Source organism: Trachurus trachurus (assembly GCF_905171665.1).
Source record: "Trachurus trachurus genome assembly, chromosome: 15".
Classification (NCBI taxonomy): Eukaryota; Metazoa; Chordata; class Actinopteri; order Carangiformes; family Carangidae; genus Trachurus; species Trachurus trachurus.
Window position 1 is genome coordinate 15,429,957 of NC_139906.1, and position 22,428 is coordinate 15,452,384.

The 22,428-nt window shown below is 45.4% G+C and overlaps 1 protein-coding gene across 6 annotated transcripts in view; it reads right to left on the reverse strand.

Moving 5' to 3' along the window:
• Window positions 1-22,428, reverse strand: part of zmiz1a (zinc finger, MIZ-type containing 1a) — a 100,622-nt gene that overhangs the window by 15,789 nt on the left and 62,405 nt on the right. For 5 of the 6 annotated variants that reach the window (XM_083987613.1, XM_083987614.1, XM_083987615.1 and 2 more), the window contains 3 exons: window positions 15,407-15,515; window positions 12,432-12,545; window positions 8,956-9,061 (listed from right to left, as the gene is read on the reverse strand). In XM_083987613.1, the coding sequence (XP_083843739.1) occupies window positions 8,956-9,061; window positions 12,432-12,545; window positions 15,407-15,475 (289 nt within the window). In that variant the 5' untranslated portion in view covers window positions 15,476-15,515. Of the gene's footprint in view, window positions 1-3,191; window positions 3,621-8,955; window positions 9,062-12,431; window positions 12,546-15,406; window positions 15,516-22,428 lie in introns of those variants that run through there. The other variant, XM_083987617.1, reaches the window with a different exon arrangement.

Sequence of the window (22,428 nt, forward strand, 5' to 3'; positions counted from 1 at the left end):
GCCACAAAATACAACAAACACAGTCTGTTACATTTTTTTGTTTGTTTTTAAATGTATTGTGGGGCATGCCTATCAAACTGAGCTTTATTGAGAATAACTACAAAGATTAACATTTCTCAGCAGAGTATTTACAGCAGCTTTAAATGGTCATTCTCATTAGGCAGATACTCTCCATTTGTGTGCCGTTACATAAACAGTCAGGGACAACAAAGGACGAGCACAAGGATGCTAAGCTCCAATCCTTTGTGTAATACTAAATGTCCATTGCCCAGTTTATTTAGCCAATGAATAACCAGTGTGTAATGTTTTTCCATAATCTCATTTTTACACCTTAAAATACTCCCTTTGCTCTCAGCTAATTGTTGCAGCTCTAATTGATGTGGTATTTTTTTTGGTTTTTTACATCCTGTGACGGCACTGCATCCAGTGACAAAACAGACCACATCAGTTACACGGCACCACGAGTTCGCCTCGGGTACATTTGTTACGACAGGGGTTTGACGGCACTGACCTACGGATCTGACCTACATCCTGGCGGGAATGTGAAAATTCAGGTGGCCGGCGTGCCTGCCTGCGTCAGACCCTCAGTGAGTCATCACATCATGCTTACAGTGCTAAGCCCCGGGGGTCACGACCTTCCACATCTGTATCAGAGAACTGTCACAACACTCGCAACGAGCCCGCATACGATCACACAACCGTGATCCACGTACTGTGCGGTAAATATGCACAGCTGCACTCAAAAGGTACGTTTAGGTACACAGGGAAATACACACAAGTTATGTGAACATAAGCATATGTAGGAAAACATAAAAACAATGCAAAGTAAATATGGAAACTGAGGTCTGTGTTAGTGAGTAAACAAACACAGACTGCGTCTTGTCTTTGTGAAGATGTGCTTATACAGTGAAGCACTTCACACGGAAGAGAACGGCGAGCTGTGAATGAACCGCTCTTATCAGCCATGCGCAGCTCCCCACCACTGGAGGGGAACTAGTAAATATCACATGCCTAATTATAACCAGACACGCTGCTTGTCTCAACTTCCACAATGTGTCTTTCATCTCACACTGTTGTTCCTTCAATAAAAACCATTAGGGTGAAAAACACAATCAAGAATTCTGAGATTTCCTGGGGCTGCTGGTTTCATAATATAAGACAGTGATTTAAAAGTGATGAAGTTCTGGCTCTGGCCCCTTTTTTTTTTTTTTTTTTACAGGTGATTTAGTAACAAGTTGCCATGACAAAATGTCAAAACACTTTGACTGAGGCAGTGAATGAATGTGAACATTATTAACATGACCAAAGAATTTTACTAGCATTTCCTGAAACACATCCTGAAAGATCGCTGCATAACCTGGGGCAACGAGAGCTCCACCTCTCACTGCTATCAATACTTGACACCAGCTCGTCCTACCAGAAATTCCTTTCTTAATACTCAAGCAGCAAATCTAACACAAACTTTCCTTGGCCTCTTGTTTTTCAGTGGGAGGAGGCAGGGTTTGCCGAGCACGGCAATGATTCACAGAAAAAGCAGAAACAAACTGCAAAAACAAACACGGGCTGCACACATACAGTTCAAAGTCAAATGTCATGAATGAGTCACTAAATGGCCCGATGGGGGGGGGGGAGTACTCAGAGCGCAGTAACAGGAGGTCACCAAAGTGTGTAGAGTAAGTGATACAAAGAGAGCGTTGGAGCCAGAGAGAAAAGAGGAAGTCTAGAGGGGCAGAGTGGCTGCATGTGGCTCTGAGGTTGAGGATGCAGACGGTTTGGGTGGTTTACACCCTCGCTCGAGCTAACAGGAAGTGCCGCAGCCCCACAACGGCAAGCTGGAAGTCTTATTGTGTGTGTCGTAGTGTTTTCTGCATTATGTCAGTGGAAGATTCTGTTATGGTTTGCGAGAGCCACTCGCTAATGAAGCTGTCAGTTTTAAGGTTAGATTAAGCACTGATTGAATAGCCTTCAGCATGATGTCGCTTTTATTGCCCGAGTGCCCTTTACTCATTCATGTGAAGGAAGTGTTATTTCCCTTTATGAGCCACCTCACACAATGAGAGGTGCATTAAATACTTTTGCCCACCATGGAGAGATTTAAACAACAGGGGGAAGAAAAAGCTTTCCTTGCACTGCCTACACTCCCCATCCTCCCCCTCTGTCTTCGCTCCTAATGAGTGGACAGGCAGACAGGCTCTGGCTCCAAGCACAGGTCAACAACTTCACAAAAAAAGAAAATCCACAGTGGAGAAGTGGGTCGTCTTCTACTGCTGACATAGAAACATGAACTGCACATAGACTTGCACTCTGAACACCATTGTGGATACTTGTTCCTGAACGTGTCGGAAATGAGAAGAAGTTGTAGAATGCATGACGCTGCCAAGTCAGCAGGCCTCATAAAACCCATGAACAACAACAACAATGGGGAATGAGTGAGTGAGCCAATATGGCTTTTGCATATTTGTGTTACGTCAACAAAGCTAAATGCATGCAGACAAAACCACTAATGTCTTGTTTCTCCAACTTTGTGTGAGCTTATAAAGAATCATTTGATAACCACGCTGCATTTCTCAAATCTTGAACATGACTTCCAACTCTTTCAACATAACTAAAATCCAACCTGAAACCTCAAACTTCACTCTTTTAACACCCAGGACATAAAGGCCAGAACATAAATAGAGACTAAACTGTAAACCTGACCCACAAATCCTGTTTAAATAAGCCCAAAACGACCTACAATATTGCGTCACCAATGTATGCTTGTGTACATAGCGTACAGACACAACCCCACTCAGAATAGCCCTATGACAGAACAGCATGTAGGTCAACCTGTGGTCAGCTGATCTGCCCTGATCCTGTCTAGTGAGTGAGTGGCCGGTGCTTTTAGACTACAGTCACACCAGCATGCCAAACAACACAGAAACTCACATCATCATTTATGGCCTAAATCACAGACAACAGTGTCAAAGTGCAGCTGACATTCACAATTTTAACAGTTTAACACTCAAACTTCCAAAAGAAGAAAAAAAATGATTCAGCTTCAATTATTGCATCACTTAGATGTGAATAAACTGCAGGGCTGCCCTCTGTTAACCTCTGATTTTGCCCCTGTGCGTGCACAAACATTCAAAACACATACCACATAGATTTTGTGCAGAGATATACACACGTGGACAACAGACACACACACTTACCCAGAGCCAAGCAAAGTCCCTGCACATCTCATCTCATTCCCTTCATAGCGCAGAGAAAAGACTCAAGTGTCACAAATGTTCCTGTTCCCGCAGAGGCCAGTGGCAACTCTTAGAGCTTTTGCTGCTTCCAAGCCTCCTGCCTGCCTGCGCCTTATCACTCTCACTCTCTGCACATATCCCTTACTCTGCTCACTCTTTCTTTCTCACTTCCTCTCTCCTGTCCTGTCTTTCTCTCTCTTTTCTTTTGCTCACTCTCTTCCTCCTCTCCCTTGCTCTCTGATCTGTCTTTTTCCCCTGTCCGGCGTCTGCACAATGCACATCAATTATTCAGAGGCAGTCTCCCGGTTTCTCCGGCTTATCCAATCAGAGCGGGGCTCCGCACTAATGGGCTCCTGCTGTACCTGCTACCGGCTCCAACACACTCTCGAGACAGCGCGGGGGAGGGAGGGAGAGAAATAGACAGAGGGAACAGAGGAGACAGCCAAAGAGGAGGGAGGATGAGGAGAAGAGATAAAGACAGCGAGCCGACGCAGACAAACAGGAGCAGAGATAGAGAGGGAAAGATATTCCAGTGCTTCTCACCTCAGTTGTGAGGTGCTGTTATTGATGTGCTCAGCTTAGTCTGTCTAGCGCTCCATTGCCCTGGTTCGCTAAGCTGTGAGACAGTGCACACAGAAACACACATTCACACATGCATAATCCAGCGATGCGACTGCCATTTGTCAAGAAGGGCAGAAAAAAAAAACAGAAGAAGAAAAGTCTGCAACCTCAGGCTGCAAACTTGCATAAAGGGGTGGAGCTTAATATGCTATGCAGGCTGGCTGGAAGCCAATGCATGAAAGAGGAAGTGGGAGAAAGAATAAAGTACAAGATGTAAAGTAAAGATCACCCTACTCAAAGTCTGAGAAGTAGTGAGATATAAGCTTTATCAGAGAGGAGATTCCTGACTGCAGGACAATCTAACCTGACAATGTCTCCCTGTCTCCATCACAGACCACTTTGTAGATCTAATTAACAAGACACATCAGAGAGCAGCAGAATATCTCAGTGCAGCTGAATCAAAGAAGACGCAGGTCGAGGGTGAATCTGAGTTCATCCTCTCTTCGTCTGCCCCCGACATAACCCAACATGGAAAAGCAAGAAAAAAACAATACAAAATTAAAAAAAAAAAAAACAGTGAGGATGAATGGACAGGAAAGCTGTCATTGTTCTCTCTCCCCTTACCTAAATGCTGATATGTGCTGTGCCTGTGCAGCCGAAGAGTGGGGAAGCCCACTGGCCTTGTGACAGCAGAGGGAAGTTGTCTTTTGTGTGGCTTTTGTGTGACAGACACACTCAGTCATCAACAGTTTCACAAATGTCCCGCGCAGAATTGAAACACATACACAAGGGAGGCATTGTCGGGCAGAAATATAACATGAAAAGGGTGTGTCAAAAGCCCCCGATGGGAAGAGGAGGGGCGGGTGGTGGTGGTGGTGGGGGTGGAGGGTGGGGGTTAGTGATGGTGGTTGGGTTCCTGAGGTGTGGGTGCCAGATCAGTCAACCCTGAACAAAAGGAGGATTTAAATCATTTGCTCATCCGGTTTTGAGAAGAACAAAGTCTTCTGTGTTCTGAGTACAACTGCACTGCTGGTTCAGCTGGGATATTACCAAAATGAATTTACTTGCAACTGTGTGAACCAAAACAATTAAGCAGCGAGTGATAGAGGACCCAATCAGCCAGAGGCAGCAAATGCAACTACCCTAATAAAGTATTTCCCCATGAGCTTTTATTTCTATAAACTTAATAGTAAACTTCTGAAGGTAGTTTTGGGTTGCAAAGGGGTTTCATCATCTGAAGCGTACCGCCGGAGAGTGTCAGAGGAGAGGCCTGCCTTCTAAAAATAAACCCCGTTTCCTGTTAATAATTCAGCGTGCTGCTCTTACTCAGCAGTAATTAAATATAAAAGTCTGTAAGGTTGATTGGGTCAGTAACAAAGGATGCCTACACCTTCCTCTGGTTCTACACACACAGCTCCAAAAGATGGAAGGAAAGACGGGGTGAGAAAATCAATCAAGTGAAAGTAAACTGAGACAGATGAGTGGAAGGCATGTCAGAACGTGTGTGTGTAGTGTCTGAAGCGTGTGTGTGGTGTGTGTGTGTGCGCAGGTACTCTCACACACACACACACACACACACTGTGCAATGAGTCTACACCGAGTCTAATGGGAGCACTTATTTTCAGTTGTTCATTTACTTGCACTGCTATGGGTGTTACAGGCTGGTGAAGTATTTTTGTGTGTGTGTGCGTGCGTGTATGTGTGTGTGTGTGTGTGTGTGTGTTTTTCAGAGGGCATGGGGTAAGTTACAGCCACACCCTGGAAGTTTTCTGTCATTGTTGACACAGCAGAGAGAGAGCGGCTGTTTTTTCCACATGTGAAACAGCAGATCGCCTCGTGAGCGTGCCCTGTTGACTGACTGACTGACTGACTGACTGCTGACACTTCTACAGCTCTGCTCACACAGTTTCTCTTTTCTTTTTTTTAAATGTCAGATGAAAGTGGGTGGGGGGATTTTAGAAACCATCTCAGAACAAAGCTCAGCTCTGTTAATCATATTTTCCCAATCAGCTGAAAAAGGGGAAACCACTCTCACACATGAGAAACATCAAACGTGATGATCACTTGAGAAGGATCTTTAAAACCACCTGCTCTTCTTGTATTAGCCTACGATGCCACTTTAGATGACTGAATTATTATTTCTCTGCGAGTCGGAGGAACAACAAGTATCGACCTGTGTCTGACTTAAACATGAGTTTCTAAGAACATAGCACTCATACCAGGGAGCTCTTACCTCCAACGCAGAGCGCATCAAGTCATGTCGCAAACAAAGGCACGTTCAAAGCAATCACTTCACGCTTCGTAAATAGAGACTAGAAAACTGTTATGAACTTTGCGACAGAGTGGCAGATTCACTGAGGAAGGAAACACTAAAACCCTTTGCAGATTATGTGGCTAATCTGATTTGTTGTCTGCTGAACTTCACAGTAGCCGAACAGCTCAGAGTCTATTAGGGTTGTGTGTGTGTTTGTGTAGGGCAGCAGCACACCTATTATCTAATGAACCCTCCCAGCTGGAAGTCTGCTTGTGCCAGACTACAGATTATTAGGAGGGAAACATACACTCTAAGGAGATTTACAAATGAACAATGGATTTAACAAAAAAACAAAAACACAGCATTTGAAAATGAAGTTATGCCAATTCATAAAGACGCGCTCTTTTCCACTGATTAAACAAAAATGTAGTATGCTAACGGCATTAGAGCTGTGTATCCTAGCTGGCTCTAACAGTTAACAGTGCTAATGCTAGTTCGCCTAACAGCAGATAAGTCTCTTCACTGGCTGATTCCAGATTAGAGCAACACACTAATCCCTCAGGCCTCGCTGCAGGGTCACAATCTCCAGACAGCTCATCAGCTGCAGCCTGCTGTTGCTGAAAATCTCTCCACTTCAGTCGACGGGTCTCACAGGGCAGCAGATTATACTTTTATATCGAGAGAAGCGCAACTTTGGCCGTTTGTAGTTTGTTCGTAGGGTGGAGTGGGCACGATGGCAATTGCAAAACGCACGCAAAAGGCTATCATGCAGTTTTGCGATTCATTTCTTCTCCGCACCTACTCTGCAGCAACCACAGGATTTTAGAGTTGTAAGTGAGAGATAGATACACATGTCAACTTAATTTCGCATCAACTGACGCTGTCAAATTGTTTATCAATTTCCTCTTTAACTGATGCTGGATGCTGAAAAGAAAGCATCAGCGTGATTGATCCACCTACTTAAAGAGGAGCCTGCAGAGAGCATCCCAGACTCTTTGGGCCCTCATCTGGGCTCTCGGGTGTCAGATTTGCGGCCCCGTGTCGCCGCGGAGGCTGTCAGTAGATTGTGCACCGTCTGCACAATTAAGACACGCACACATTCGCACACACAAAGACAGTGGGAATACACAAATATGAACCATACAGACAGAGGTAACGGAAGCAGGTCCTGCCTCTCCGCTGATGCATTTGTATGAGTTCAACTGTGCATCACGTCTCCTCTGTCGCCCTCCCGTCTGCTCTCTCAGACAGACGTCCTTGTAAGGGAGGTAAGACGGATGCTTAGTGAGTAAGACCTGCCCTGAGTCACATCTGCCTCCCACCCCGCCTGCCCGCCCGCCCGCCCGCCTGCCTGCCTCATTTGATGACTGGCCGCATCATATCTCCCATCCCCCCCTCCACCCCCAACATGCATAATTACACCACAGTTCCCATTTGTCCGCGGTGCATAAACAGCTCTTCCTGAAACCCAGTTCTGTCTTCTATTAGATCCCAGAACCATCAGCGGGGCCTGAGGATGATTCTGACTGTCAGCCGGGCCCAGACAGCCAGCCAGTCCGAGCCATGCCTGGACAACAATCACATTATCCCCACACAGGAACACAGACAGAGAGAGAAATACAACAATCAATATTGTACACTGACGTCTGTCTGCCCACTTAAGTTCCTCCCAACAAGACACTTCCCACCACAACTGAAAGAAGATATCCAACTCAAAGTTAATGTTCATATCATAGGATCATGTGAGCAAAAAAAAACAAGATACAGCAAAAAGTTATACATTTCTCCCATTTGCATATTCAGTAGCAGCACACAGCACCTCAAATGAGGAATTACAGGATAAGATTTCATAATGTTACTGTCAGTGCTGTCACTGCACTTCCTGTTAGGAAACAGCGACATGTTCGGCTTATTACAAAAACAAAAGAAATCAGACAGTTTAATCAAAATATTTGACTCTCACTACCCCTCACTTACGTAAATGCCAAACAATGGTTTATCTGTGTTTTGACTGGATGGTTACGGCTTTGTCAGGTCTTTGTCAGGCAGAGTGAGTGGTCCAGCACACATCAGCAACACCTCTCCAGCCATCCATCTCTTTTCCCCCTCTCCTCTCTGCCGCCTCTGCATGTTTCACTTTGACAAATGTACAAGAACAGGCCACTCCTGCAGGACTGCGTGAGGCGGGGAGGGGAGGTATGGATTGGGGGGAAATTGGATTTGATAGATAAATGTCTGAGGATAGCATTACTGCCTGCTCTTTCTCCCTCTTGCTTTATGTGTGTGTGTGTGTGTGTGTGTGTGTGTGTGTCTGTATGCAGACTGCTCATACAAATGTGGGTTTGTGCAGAGTAGGACTGTTGAGTAGACTGTTTTTGTGAGGCTACCACCCGGACAGCTCATCTCAATAGCACATTAATGTTTAATGGGGACTAAAAATATCTGACATTATAATGCTCTATGGGCTTTCTGTGTGATGTCTGTGGTCGCAGACGTTTGTAGAAATCAGAAATGTCCAAACCGCAGATTCATGGGGACTTTAACAGACACTTTTATTTGAATGGAACAAAATAATCTGCAAATTAAACTGTCTGTTAGTATCGTTATGAGATTCTGCGTGCTTTGCAAACAAAACATCCTAATAGAGCTCAAAACATAATAAGCAGCTTCACTGTGCAGTCATGGCCTGAATGGAGTCATGTCATTGTATACTTCCCTGTCATGATCATGATGTAAAGCCATACTGTGGATTTGTTTTAACTGTTTTATCTAATGAAAAGATGAATAACGGCAGCGTGAGCAACAATGGGCCTCCCGTCGTCCACTGTCTTGCAGGTCAATAGCGGTAAAATGGGATGATGTGTAAACATGCACGTGCTGGGCGTTTTTAGCAAGAACGGTGGAACTGACCTGCAGATTTGGGCGTGAATTTGTCCCTGTTGGCGGCGCACACAGCCAGCAACCTGTAGCCCAGGTCCAAGTCAAACCCCTGCTGAGCAGCGACGCGACTCACCACCTGGGGAAGGGAAGAGTGGATCGTGAGAGGAGCTGCCGTCCTTCAGGCATCTAATAAGTTCAGCATCATTGCATCTTTTTAATTACATCATTACAAGCGGCAGGTTCAGGCAGATGCAGCTCAACCTGAAGTTAAGAGAGCGCCGGTGGGATGAGGAGAGCGATCAATTACCAAAGAATTCCCTCAGTAGATAAACAACATTCAACAGCTAAGGAAAAATAGATGCACCATCTGCAACTACATTATTTTCATTATCAATAGACCTGCTGATTATTTTCTTCATTAACTGAGCATTTTGTTCAGCTTGGTGTCATTATAAATCCAAATATACTGTATTCAGCTTACTTTTAAACAAAACAAACATTAACAAAATTATAAAATGTCTAATCTGAAAAATTGAAACCAGATCATTTTTGCTTTAAAAATAACTAATTAATTATCAGTTATCCGTCAATATTTGCCAATTCATTTTCTGTGGGCTAACAAATCGATTAGTGAGCTAATAACTTCAGCAGCCCTTTCTCTCGTTCTATTATCATCTGAGTAAGCAGGACTTTCTTATGCAATACAATAAAATATTGATCTGGTATATGAATATCAACTGTTAAATAAACTCTAAGGCACAGATAATGCATCATAATCCTTTCATTTTGTTAATTGTGTAAATATTAAGAACAACTGCTATCACTGAACTCCATCCATCTTCAGACAGACACGCAGACTGTAAACACTGGCGCTCGCTCGTACATGTACACACACACAGACACAGACACAGTGAGATTAATGTGGAGTCTGCAGGCTGGATTGCTCCGGTGATCCACAGTCGCGGCGACTCTGATGACTGCATCAACCTCCAAGAGAGGTGAGAGAGCCAAACCACAGTCCCTCTGCAGAGCGAGCAGAGGCTCTGAGAGGTTATCCTCAAAACAAGCTCGTTCTGGCCCCAGCGTGAGCAGAGTCTGTCCCGGTTCAGACAAACTGACCAGAGAGGGACTACAGTATGTGAGTGTATGGAGAGGCAGAGCACAAGGAGAGCAAGTTAAGTGTGTTTTAGCATCAAGTTCCCCCCTGGGTAGGGAGAAGTATTAAAAATTCCTCTTTTGAGTCCCATTTTTGAGAAGGACCAGTCCCCAGCTGTAGGACTTTAATGATCCTTCAGTGTTAATGACTTCAAAAGGAGGTTGAACATTTATGGGACACGAAGCAGGAGCCTCCTGGACTTTAATGTAATGTTAAAGGGGATACTAAGTAATGTTAAACAGGACTCAGGAGACAGTGGTAAATCATTATTAGGAGGGAAAGCCCTTTGCTTTTATCTGCTTGCAGATGACAACTCCTCCGCTCCCCCTGACCTCAAAACACACATTACCCTTAACAAGGTCAGCTGGGGTGCCTTTTAGAGAACCGCGTAACAGCGAGCAGTGATCATAAACTAAATAATATGGCTGCTTGAGCACTGAGGGGGGAAAAAAACTATGGAGATTACATCAACAAACAGGACTTTATTTGATTGCTTTAATCAAGAGATGGTGATATTCAATTCTTCAGCTCCAGTAAATTATGTTATTTTTTTTATTTGAAGCTCTTCAGAGGATACAAGGATGTCATCCCAGGGATAAATACTTCACAGCATAATCTATTCAACCCGACCATATGATGCGAACAATGGCGATTCTGACATTGTTTGCAGCGAATCGTGCTGTTGTCAGTTGTTTAATTTCCTGCGTGACTGAGTCCGCCCTTCAGTTTGCACAAGGCACACAGCCAGCTACAGAGGCTAGCATAGATTCAACATGGATTTAACAGTGTTTCACCTCATAAGCCTTTTTTCAGCTTAATCTCCCTTTGAGTGTACATCCAGGCCCATATTCCTGTCAGCTGTAGCGCTGCAAGAGGTGCTGGAGGGTTATTGGGCCATTCATACTGTTTACCATCCACACTGTTGTTTATCTATTTGCTGAGAAAAGAAGGTGCATCAGTTTTGGAGTTAATTTCTGCTTGATGTTGAAACGGTTGCACATGAAAGAGACGGCTCCCGGTGAGTTATGTGGGTAATTTTAGAAAACTGTGGGACAGACATAATGCAGATGTCTGCATGCGCTGATATCACCCACACACTTGATACACTATGCATAAAGAAAGATGGGGGAAGAAAAACACACTGATTGTCAAACCGACAGAGCTAATAGCGCAGCACTGACACTTATGTCATCTTTGATTAGCTCTGGCGCAGATACTCCATCAGGGAGTAGAGGATGACCTCCACACGCACCACGACACGCTGGAGGGAACAGACGTCTCCAGATGAGGCATACGTAGAGTTTCATTCAGCTATGACGAATATCACAGGGCCGTGATTCAAAGAGATGCACAGTCATCTTTACATCTCGATTGAGCGCTCTGGTAACGCAACCGGCGAGTTCACATCGCGAGGACAAAATCCTCGCAAGAATGCACGGACTTGTTGCACGCTGTAATTCTCCAGATAAGAAGCTGTTTGCTCTCCCAGTCTGATGAAACAATTTAGCTGATGGAAGCAGCCCCATGCTGAGAGGGATCTCAGTGGTGGGCTCCATTGTATAGGCTCTTTATCAGCCTTTAAGAGGCTTTTATTGTGATTTACACATTAATGAGCATTTATCTGTTTGCTCACGCTACCACCTCAGCTGGGGACAATGTTGCTTCAGTGTTTCAAAGACTGATCCCAGCGATAAAACATGTGAAACTTGCAATTCTCTGCTCTAAAGCCTCTTTCAAACATGTGACCGTGTTTGAGTGTGTGGGTTTGTTTGTGTGTGTATGTATGTGTGTGAGTGTGTATATTTCACACACCTGGTGCAGGCCAGCTCTCTGGCCTCGTTCCAGATCGATGAGTGGTACTGAAAGGCGTTAGCCAGAGGTGACTGGCTACTTGAAGTCTTGTTCAAGCCTCTTTTTAGTGTCTGTGTCATGTACGTGTGTGTGTGTGTGTGTGTGTGTGTAAAGCACAAAGTGGAGAGAAGCTGTGTCTGACAAGGACTTTAACCTCTGTCACTGGGCCTTGACGCCCTGAGCGGCCTTGGATAACTGCTGGATACAGACCTGGTGTGACTATAGGCTGCTACTAACAGTTTTTTTACTAACATTTACAAGAGGAGAAAAGGTAACAGGAAAAAAACCTAATACCAACATTTAATATGATATAATGCACAGTCTAGGTTGACGTACAGCGCCTTAAAACTAGGCTAAAAGCTTCAGCTAAAAGTGGACACATCCATCTTTTTTTCCACCATGTTTTCAAAAGTATCCCAAATCTAATTATTGTTTTGCACACGTCTTCTAAAAAGTACCTGAAAACCCCAGCGAAAAACCATAATTAGTGTTTGCGTACCGTCAGACATCCCATGAGACTTTGCTCGAAAGGTCGCTGGAAGGCCCGGGGATCTCCACACCAGTCGAGCAGCTCCGTGGCTGCCGAGTGGAAGTTGGCTGGGTTCTGTAAGTGCTGTGCAAACACGGAGAAAAGAGATCGCCATTAGAAACAATGGGAAATAATGAGCGTTATTTTTTTCACATTAAGTACAAATTGGAAAAACACTGAAACCAAATAGTTCTGCAGCTCCGGCGCTCTCCCACCAAACTGCCTTGATTTAATGTCTTGTGTTTCTGCACAACCCTGTGAGGACCTTGACTCTTTCCAATGTACGCCCACTCAGAGCTCTGCTGCATTGTGGGAAGAAGATCACACCCATATCAACAATGATGCCAGTGTTTCTTGTTAATCTCTCTTGGCAACACCCAGCCCTCACCCTCATGACCCACACAGCAAACCAAATCTTTCCCTCCAATCCTCCTTCTCTCTCTTCCCCTCATTCATGGCCTGTTTTGAGAATGTAACAGAGCCTCAGCACCAGAAGTCCACTGGCTGGCTTGGCCGCGCACAAAGAAAACAACCTTGGTCCTGGCAGCTATGTGTGCAGACTCAATACGCGCCGTTGGTGTGTTGTCTAATCTCTTTCAGTCTCTGTCTGTCTCTCTCGCTTGTTCACTGAGGCCTGAAACAGTTGAGTCTTTTCTTCCCAGTGTCTGAAGGCTACTCAAGCTGGCAGGACACAATAAGCGGTTTTAAAATTGGGCTCCCTTTCTTCACAGCTCAGGAGGTTAATGGCTCTGAAATGGCGCAGAGCTACAGCTTGTTCAGTCGGCGAGATTGAGCCCACTTGAAAGCATTTATTATTCTCATCTGGAGCTGAAGCATCTTGTTTTGTGTGTTCTTGCGGATAAGGTAGAGCTATTGTCTTTAGGGGGCAGCAGAGGTGAGCGCTTTTGAAAGGGCAGCTTTTTTGGGCGATGCGCGACAAAAGGGGCTCTTGGGCGCAAACGCAGTCTTACATGTCAGGCCTGGGACCCGCCCACAGAGAAAATCTCAGAGAGCTTCCAATGATATCATGAGCTTGAAGAGAGGCCTTGAGTGACTCATCTTTTGTGATGTGAAGATTAGCCATTATAGAGTTAGCCGCAGACTCTCACAGGGGTTTGACTGATGATGAGGAGAAGCGGGAGGAGAAGGAGAGAAAGTGAGAGATGCTCTTGTTGAGTGAGAGGGAGGAGAAGAGCCTGTTCTAGATGAGTGATATAATCTGGCATTATTGCTGCTTGATGGGAGGCGTATCAGCCTCCAGCGCGAGAGGAATCAGAACTAGCACAGCAGGGGCTGTCTGTCTAGATCTGTAGTCACAGCTCCTCCTGCTGCAGCGCTCGCCACCGACTCTGCCTGACAACCTCCACTCTGGTGTGTGTGTGTGTGTGTGTGGGGGGGGGGGGGGGGGGGGGACAGCAGAGTGAAACAGCTCTGTGGAGTTTAGAGAGCAGGATGGGGGCCTGAGCTGTTCTTGTTGTTATTGCTGTTCAGGGTTGGATGAGGACAAGAATAGGGAGAGAGAGACAGAGAGAGAGGTGGCGGTGGTGGGTGTGGGTGTGGGTGTGGGTGTGGGTGTGGGTGTGAGGAAAGGGCTGAACAGCAGCAGTGATGGGGCTTCAGCAGACAAAGAGCCAGACGTTTGACAGACTATCCTTTGCAAGATGATAGACCAACTTGCCCACACTTCTTCTGACCAGTCACAGGCAGCAGGCCGGTCAGTGGCTACCTACCTGGCTGCCATGAAAAGCAGCACATCACCTGGCTCGCTGCCAGCGGCTTTCCCCAAACCAAAACAACGCCCTGCTGCCAGAACAGCACACACACACACACAAGCTCGGAGCTCACCTACCAACTCCTGTTTGCGCCTTTGAAGTTTTACTACGAGCTCTACTGCAGCCAGAGCTGAGAAGAAGTATATAAACTAAACTACAATTAGTGAATTTATTAAGCTGGATGTGTTAACTCCGGCTATTTAGGGCTTATCAGTTACGCCTAAGAAAGTAATTGAGGAGGCTTTGGGAAGCGAGCAGCGCCAATTCCGGTGGTATCAAATTTCACTCATGCGAGAAAAGCTGGCATTTTGGAAATAGAGTCGTCCAAGATTGTGACGTCAAGCACATCGCTATATGCCGTCAAAGTGAAAGAACGAGAGCCTGTTTAGGTGAGGGGTATAATAGTGGGTGCTTAGAAGTTTAGTTGGGAGTGGGGTGGGTTTAAGAGAAGGCACAAAGAAAAGGGATATGTCACCTCATAATCGCAGGCTCAAAGCCCTATCATTCACTGATTCACTTGAAGGCATGGTGTCATATGGATGTTGGGAGATATAAAGGATCACACCCACATAGCATAAACAAATAAACCCACAGTCAGCCAACCAGCCAGCCAGCCAACCAGCCAGCCAGCTAGCGAGTTTTTGTAGACTATTAATCACAGGCAGAGGCGGTAGCCCTGGGTTATGTCTCTCTGTCTGTCTCACTGTGTCTTTCAGTCTGTATCTGTCTGTGTGAGGAGTCTCCTGAACGCTGGCAGTCAAGGAAGCATTTAAGCAAAAAAAACCACAACAAGGGCCAGCATACGTCAGGAGTCAGGAACGTGATGTAAGGGAACACAGGACCAAGAGGAGGAGGAGGAGGAGATGAAAAAAAGAAAAAAAGAAAAAGAAAAGTGGCATCTGTTATGTTGCTAGTCTCTTTGAAGTCTCTTCTTGTATTCACTGCCAGATTTGCCTCTCTCTCTCTCTCTCTCTCTCTCTCTCTCTCTCTCTCTCTCTCTCTCTCTCTTGCTCTTCCTCTCTCTGACCCTGTGCAACATGATCTGTGTGACTGCAGCTAATGGCCAGAAAAACTGATGCCCATATAAGGTGCTGAGAGGAGAAAGGAGGGGAAGAAAGGAAAAGGAAATGCAGATTCTTCTTCAACCTCTAGAATCCGTGTCTGAATACACACCTGTTTGATGCACTGCAGCCTGTCATTGGTCTGCTGGATGTGCCGGTCCATTGACGGTAACGTGTTCATCTTGATGCCTCTACCGGGACGCCATTAAAAGTTCTTTACCCTGTAAAAGAAAGAAGAGGAGGAGGAGGAGGAGGAGGAGGAGAGGTACATGTGTTAGAGAAGGTTTCTGTCAGGTCACACATGTGAGGAGTTTGTAGTCTATGAAGTTCAAACAGCATTTTAGCAGCTTGACAAATTCTTAAAAAAAGGGAAAGCCAGCTTGTTTATGCACTGACTCATCGAAGGGTTTGATCTGCCTGAAGCACATTTTTTCTGGCAACTGCACGAAACTGAGATTTTCCACGGCAGCACTTTAAGCGACAAATGGAAACATGATGCAACTGAAACTTTATTCGCCGTACATTACTTATGGGGAGAAAAAAAAATCGAACACTGGCTGCTGCGGCCAAGAAACCGTTATCTTGTCTTCAGAAGACGCACCCCCTCACGTCAAGGTTATCAACGTGGCATGGGCAACTAATTAATGCCTACATCTTAACAGCAGATAAGGCTCGGCTGTACCGCGTCTCTGTCTTTCTGTGTATATCTTGTTCTGGTCCGACAGCGAGCAGCAACAGGAGGAACAATCTCAGCCCCCACGCTCACTATTCGGACCAATCTCGGAGAAATGGATTGCGGGGCTGGATTAATAGGTATCGTGCTGCTTCACCAGCGAGGCCTCCGTCCCTCACCGTCCCTCTGTGTTCATCTCCATCACTGTTGGTCCGCCTCAGATTCCTCCACACAAAAGGCGAACTGAGAAACCACAGGTGGGAGCCGAGAGGAGGGGGGGGGGGGCTCTAGAAAGCTGCTCAGTACTGATAAAGGGTCCCTAAAGATCCCCCGCTGTGAGAGACAGAGCGAGAGAAGGAGTGCGATGGAAGCACAGTGCACAGCCAGGGAGTTTTCATGTGCAATGCTCAGTCTGGTGTGCATATCATAGAAACAGTATTGCAAATATGCCACGCTCTTTTTTCCTTCTGCGTGCACACACTCACGCACACATAACTGCATGTAAACACAAAAGCTGGATTTCTTCACTTTGATTAAGCATAAAGGTAAAACTTCAAAGGAACATTTTGAGAATAGAGAGTGTATTACTAATCCTCTGAGCTTAAGCATTACCAGAGTAGAATTACCTGGAGTGCACTTACAAAGACTTAAACATCAGTGGATACATTGCGCGCATGAGTAAAGGGGGGAATTCTGGTGCGAATGTGGTCAAACGGTGGGCAGTCGAGATTCCACGGACATGACGCTGCAGCAGAGGCTGCTGGGAAGAAAAGTCCCTAGAATAACAGCTAACTTTACATCCTGCAGGGCACCGAGCCGCTTTGACTGCACGTAATCTAACCATATAACTTTGGGTGGCCTAATTCTGCTGTGCTGTTGTGGTGTCTGCCAGCATCCAGCAGATGTCTCCCTCTCCTGCTGCTAACCAGCATGTGTCTTTTACACACACACACATACACACACATACACACATATACACTACACCCGGAGCGAGTGGTCCAGAGAGGGCTCCTTTAAGCCCTGACAAGTGCTACAAATCCCCTTCAGCAGCCAGGCAGCTTCCACGGACCACTAACAGGGCACGCTCCAGCCCAGTGCTGGCCGTCTGACCTTGTGGCTATTGATTAACGTTTCTCCTCCAGCTCCCCTTCCTGTGCTGTCCCAACACACTTGTAGCCAAGACCACGGAGGAGGGAGGAGATAGCTGCCTCTTTTACCCAAGAATCTCTTCCTTTTTTCCTTCCTTCCTCCCTTCCTTCCTTCCTTCCTTCCTTCCTGCCTTCCTTCCCTCTGTTGTGCTTTCACAAATTCCAGCACACACACACACACACCCCTCCTTCGCCTCCAACAAACGGGCAGTTCTTTTGTTAGTCGATGAAAAGATGGGCCCTCAGGTTCTGAAAGGAAAATGAGTGAGGTGGAAATGCGACTGGCCGGCCAGGCCATGTTCAACTGGGTTGTGACTGCAAGAAGTCAGTCCACCTGACTGACTGACTGACTGACAGAAGCTCCAGCACCACACCCCCCCACTGTTGAGGGGAAAAATGTGTTGCATAACAGAGCAGGCCTGGGTGGAAACATGGCAGGAGCCCTCCTCTCGCCCCTCACCGTCATCCCCCTCACTGTTTACTATCAAAACAAAACACGCTAATCTGTCATCTCGACAGGAGAACGACTTGATTGTTGACATCTCTGCCTTCACTTCTCTACGTACTCACTGATTACAGCTGGACTGAAAAAAAACTACATTTGGCAGCAGAGTGAGATTTTTCTTTTCTCCTCCATCTTTCCACTTTCTGTTTCAGACTTTTTTTTAGGCTAATGCTGTTTTTCTTTCTTTCTTTCTTTTCTTTCTTTTTTTTTTTTGTTCCGAGCATGCACACACACTGAGAATGGGCCTGCTTAATCGTTATTGTCTCCCAAACATCTTAATCAGCTCCACTCAGCACTGCTAACCAGAGGTGCAAAGCAAAGGATTACACATCCAATTATGCTGTGCATATTACAAACTCCTTTTAAACAGCAGTGGGAGGACGCTGCTATGAATCACAGAAGAGTAGCAAACCACAAATAATACTAACATCCACAGAAGCTTCTGTCTCTTTCTCTCACTCTCTCAACACACACACACACACACACACACACACACACACACACACACACACACACACACACACACACACACACACACACACACACACACACACACACTCACTTTCAGTTTTTTTCCCCCTCCTTATCACTTTCCTGAGCAAAACAAGCTGGGGGAAGTGGGGCAAGAAATAAGTGCTCAGAAACAAAAGCACAGTAATATGAAAAGCAGTGGAGTATGGCAGGAAGGGGGCAAGGAGGGCCGGCCTCTGCGGGGAAAGGAGACAGAGAGAAAGAAAAAGAGAAAGTGTTGAAATTATCTCTTCATTATCAGCAGCAGCATACACACAGACACAGACACAGACACAGACACACACGCTTATTCATTCATGCACACGTGGTGGCGTATGATCACTCATAGCATGAGTGATTTCTAATTTCAGACAAATGACTACCACCTTTGTTGAGTGCGGCTCGCTTTGTGAATGTGATCAGTCGGTCGGGGGTTGAATGGACGCAGACACATAGGAGCTCATGATACACTCCAGTGCTGTTATATAGTATGTATGTATGAGTGCATGATGAGCAGGGGGCTGCCTGACATGTCTGGAATCAGCGTCATGATGTTAGTGAGGGTGTTTCCTGATTTCAATATTTACATCTATCTTACCAGGGAAATGCAAATATATGCAAAAGTCAGCCCGATTTAATTCAATTCAAAATACTTCATTTGTCCCTTAAGGGGCAATTTGAGGAAAAGCTTACACACATAAAAACAATCTAAAAATACAAATATGTTGTTGATCGTGTAAAAAAAATACACAAGGGTTATAAAGGAGTGTGGTCAATCCACAGATGAACGATGACATCTGGCACCATGGATGAACATTGTGTCAGACAGTAGCAAAATTGCCAGTTCATCAATACACAAGGTAAACTACACTGTCTAAACTTCCATTTGTTTTAACATAGAGGCAAAATAAAACACATTATTTCCGTGCCCCTTAGGTGTTTGCAGTCAGTTCTTGTTGTTGTTAATATATAAGAACAAACTCTCCATAGGTTTTAAACCTAAACTTCAGTCACGTGTTTTGTTGGTTTTTAATTACGTCTGGCTGATAATTATTTATTGAAACAGCAGAAATTTGCAAGCGAAATAAAATAATGCGACCGTATCAGAATATGATCCTGCTGTAAACTGAGATGCAACGATATTATTAACTATGCAGAAATAATTCTCTGTTTAAATTCAATAACAATATGAAAAATGACATCTCTGGTGGTGAGGCCTAATCTCCTAATGCTGAGTCGATCCTGTGTGGAGAGCAGCGGTGACCAATACGTGTGAAGGAGCAACCAGGTGAGGTCAAGCCCGAGATAATCTGTATTATTCAGCGACAGTCTGAAAAGGGAGAACAGAACTATTACGCCTGTTCGCCGGACACAGTGGGGGATCTTCTCTCCTCCTCCTCCTTCTCGTCTTCAGTTCTATGGTTGCAGCTTTTTCTTTCTCTCTCTCTCTCTCTCCTATGTTCTTTTTGCTCCCCTTTTTCTATAGCCCTCAGACATCATTAGAGCCACCCAGCATGCAGCTCCCTTCCACCACCTTCCATTTTCTGTTCTATCATTTTCTTCTCTCCGTCCCTCATATCTCAACCCTCCTGCCACTCTTCCTCCCTCCTCTCCCTTTCCCTCCCTCCTCCTCCTCTTCCTCCTCCTCCTCCTCCTCCTCCTTCTTCCTGGGGCCACCGTGCGGGAGCTGCCATAACAGGAGGTGGAATGGATTCATTTGCTCTAATGTGGTTTGGGCTGCAGCGTGGCACGGCACAGAGCGACACTTTCTCTCAGTGCATAGAGCTTCTCTCTCTCCCTCTCTCTTTCTCTCTCTCTCTCTCTCTCTCTGTCTGCAGTTCATGTGTTTTCAAACAGGCCAATCAACACCACTCAGCTGTGCTGGCCTCTCTCTCTCTCTCCCTCTCCCTCCCACAATCTCTGCTCTCTGTGTGTCTGTAAAAAGCCACCAGTCCTAACACACACACACACACACATACACACACACTATTATATCTAGTGGCAAACTCCCATAGCCAGACATTCCCTTTTCACCCTAACTGCCTTTATTTTCTCCGGTTCACTCCACTCTGTCCTCAGCTACCTTTTCTTCATTTTCTTCTTCTTTTTTTCCCTCCCCACAAACCCACTTCCATCATCATATCTCTGTCTTCCTGCTTTTGTTTTGCTCTTTGCATTATTTTGTAGACTTCCTGCTAATCCGCTCCTCCACTAATCTCTCCCCCTCTCCTTTTCCCTCTCAGCCAAGCCAACTATTAGTCATATCACTCCCTCCGGCCTTTATAAAACTCAGCCCTAGCTCTCTACGCAGCATCATAACCACCAGCCTCTATAAAAATGTGAAATGACTTCTCCCAGGGGTGGAAAAAATAAACTCTAAATGTTGCTGTTTGTTTATCTTCTGTTTTAATGTGACAACCACCGGAGCACCGGGCCGCTATGTGACACCCAACACTGCAATGCAAACAGCTGTGATGTGGGGGATATGTGAGCTGCTCTGTTGCTGTCTATAAATATGGAGCCTTGGTTGTGTGAGTATTGCAGGTATGCGCCACCAGATACCCCCGGGAGCAGCCGATTATTTCACCACTCAATGTGTGAGATCAAAAAAGAGCACCATGTACTCCAAGCGAAGAGGTGCCCTCTCTTAGCGGCTAATGCTAACACATGAGAACGTAGTTGGAGCTGAACCTGTTGCATATGAGGGGGTGGGGGTGATTATTGATTGACACTTACACACTTACACACAACATATCAGGCTTGCATGTAATACTTTTTTCATCCATTGATTGATTTATATTGTAATCTTTTAGTTTGGAGAATATCTATTACTGATCATTTGTTCAAATTGCTCATTTTGTTGGCTAGCAGTCAAAAATCCAATCATATTATAAAATAATTTGTGATAGAAAGCAGGAAAATCAGTTGAGAAGCTGAGAGCAGAATGGTTTTGCATTTTGCCATTGGCAGCCAGAGACAGTTAGAGCTGAAAGGAGAGTCAGTACACACCTACAGTCACCTGAGAGCAGGTGATATGTAAATAGGGAACCGTCAATGTTGTGCTCATAGAATCTGGCAAAAATAATCAGTTATCCAATAACAATAACAAACGCTCCATACATAATGGTACAATATTTTATAAACCACAACACTATCCAGCTCTACAGTAGTTCATTTTTTTATATCTGTGTGAGTGAGTGTGTGTGGTCTGGTGTTTTTTTGTTTTTATTGTCTCAAGTGCATTAACAGAGAACGGCCATCTATCAAACCTCGAGACGCAGGAATCAGGTCATCCTCGAGTAGAAACAGAGCTTGAGCATCACATGATGAATGAATGAACTCCTTATTCCATAGAATGTTCCAGTTGCCGAGGACTATAAATACCAGCTGGGGAAGATTGTATGTCCTGGCTGCCACATACGATTTTCCACTGTCACGAAAGGCAAGATTCTATCACTCATGATGCACAAGGGATGAAGCGAGTGTGTAGTAGTGTCTGGGTGTGTGTGTGTGTGTGTGGAGAACACAAGGCCAATGTATAACCTTTATCACCGTCCCAAGCCATCATAGTGAGGAGAGGAGAGAAGGGGAGAGGAGAGGAGAGGAGAGGAGAGGAGAGGAGAGGAGAGGAGAGGAGAGGAGAGGAGTGATTGACAGTGCAGTCTGACAGGCTTGTGTAAAGCTAACCTTATGGGCCTGACTCCAGCAGAGCTGTTGGCTCACACGCCGCCCCCTGTGACTGCTGAATGGGTAAACTGACAAATTCCATGTCCTTCGGTTTCAGCACCAGCAAACTGCTGACCCAAATGCAATTAAACAACATCCACCGGGGTGAGTGTAACACATCAACGTACGGTAGCATATGAACGCGCATGTGATACAGTCTGTGTGAGGAGAGTGATGAAGCGTGTGCAGGGAAAAAGAGAAACAGGGAAGATTGTGAGACTTGCAGAGAGTGAGTGTGATTCAATCTGCTCAGTAAGCCATGAAATTGTATTGGTGTCATTAGAGAGAGCAAAAATATATCTGTGCCAGTCTGTCCTCCACTCCCCCTTGTCTTTGACACTCCAAAAGCACAATCCTTACGAAAAAAGCAACCAGCTCTGCCTCCCTGCACTTGGTGGAACAAAACGTCCTACAGTGCTGCAGCTCCTGCCGAGCAACCTTTATTTCTCTCCTCTGATCTTTTATGGAACAAATCCAATTAACCATTGAAAAAAAAAACTATTCTTAAGCATTTCCAATTAGAAATCATGCTGAAATCAGTGCATGCGAAATGACACACACAGTACAGACAG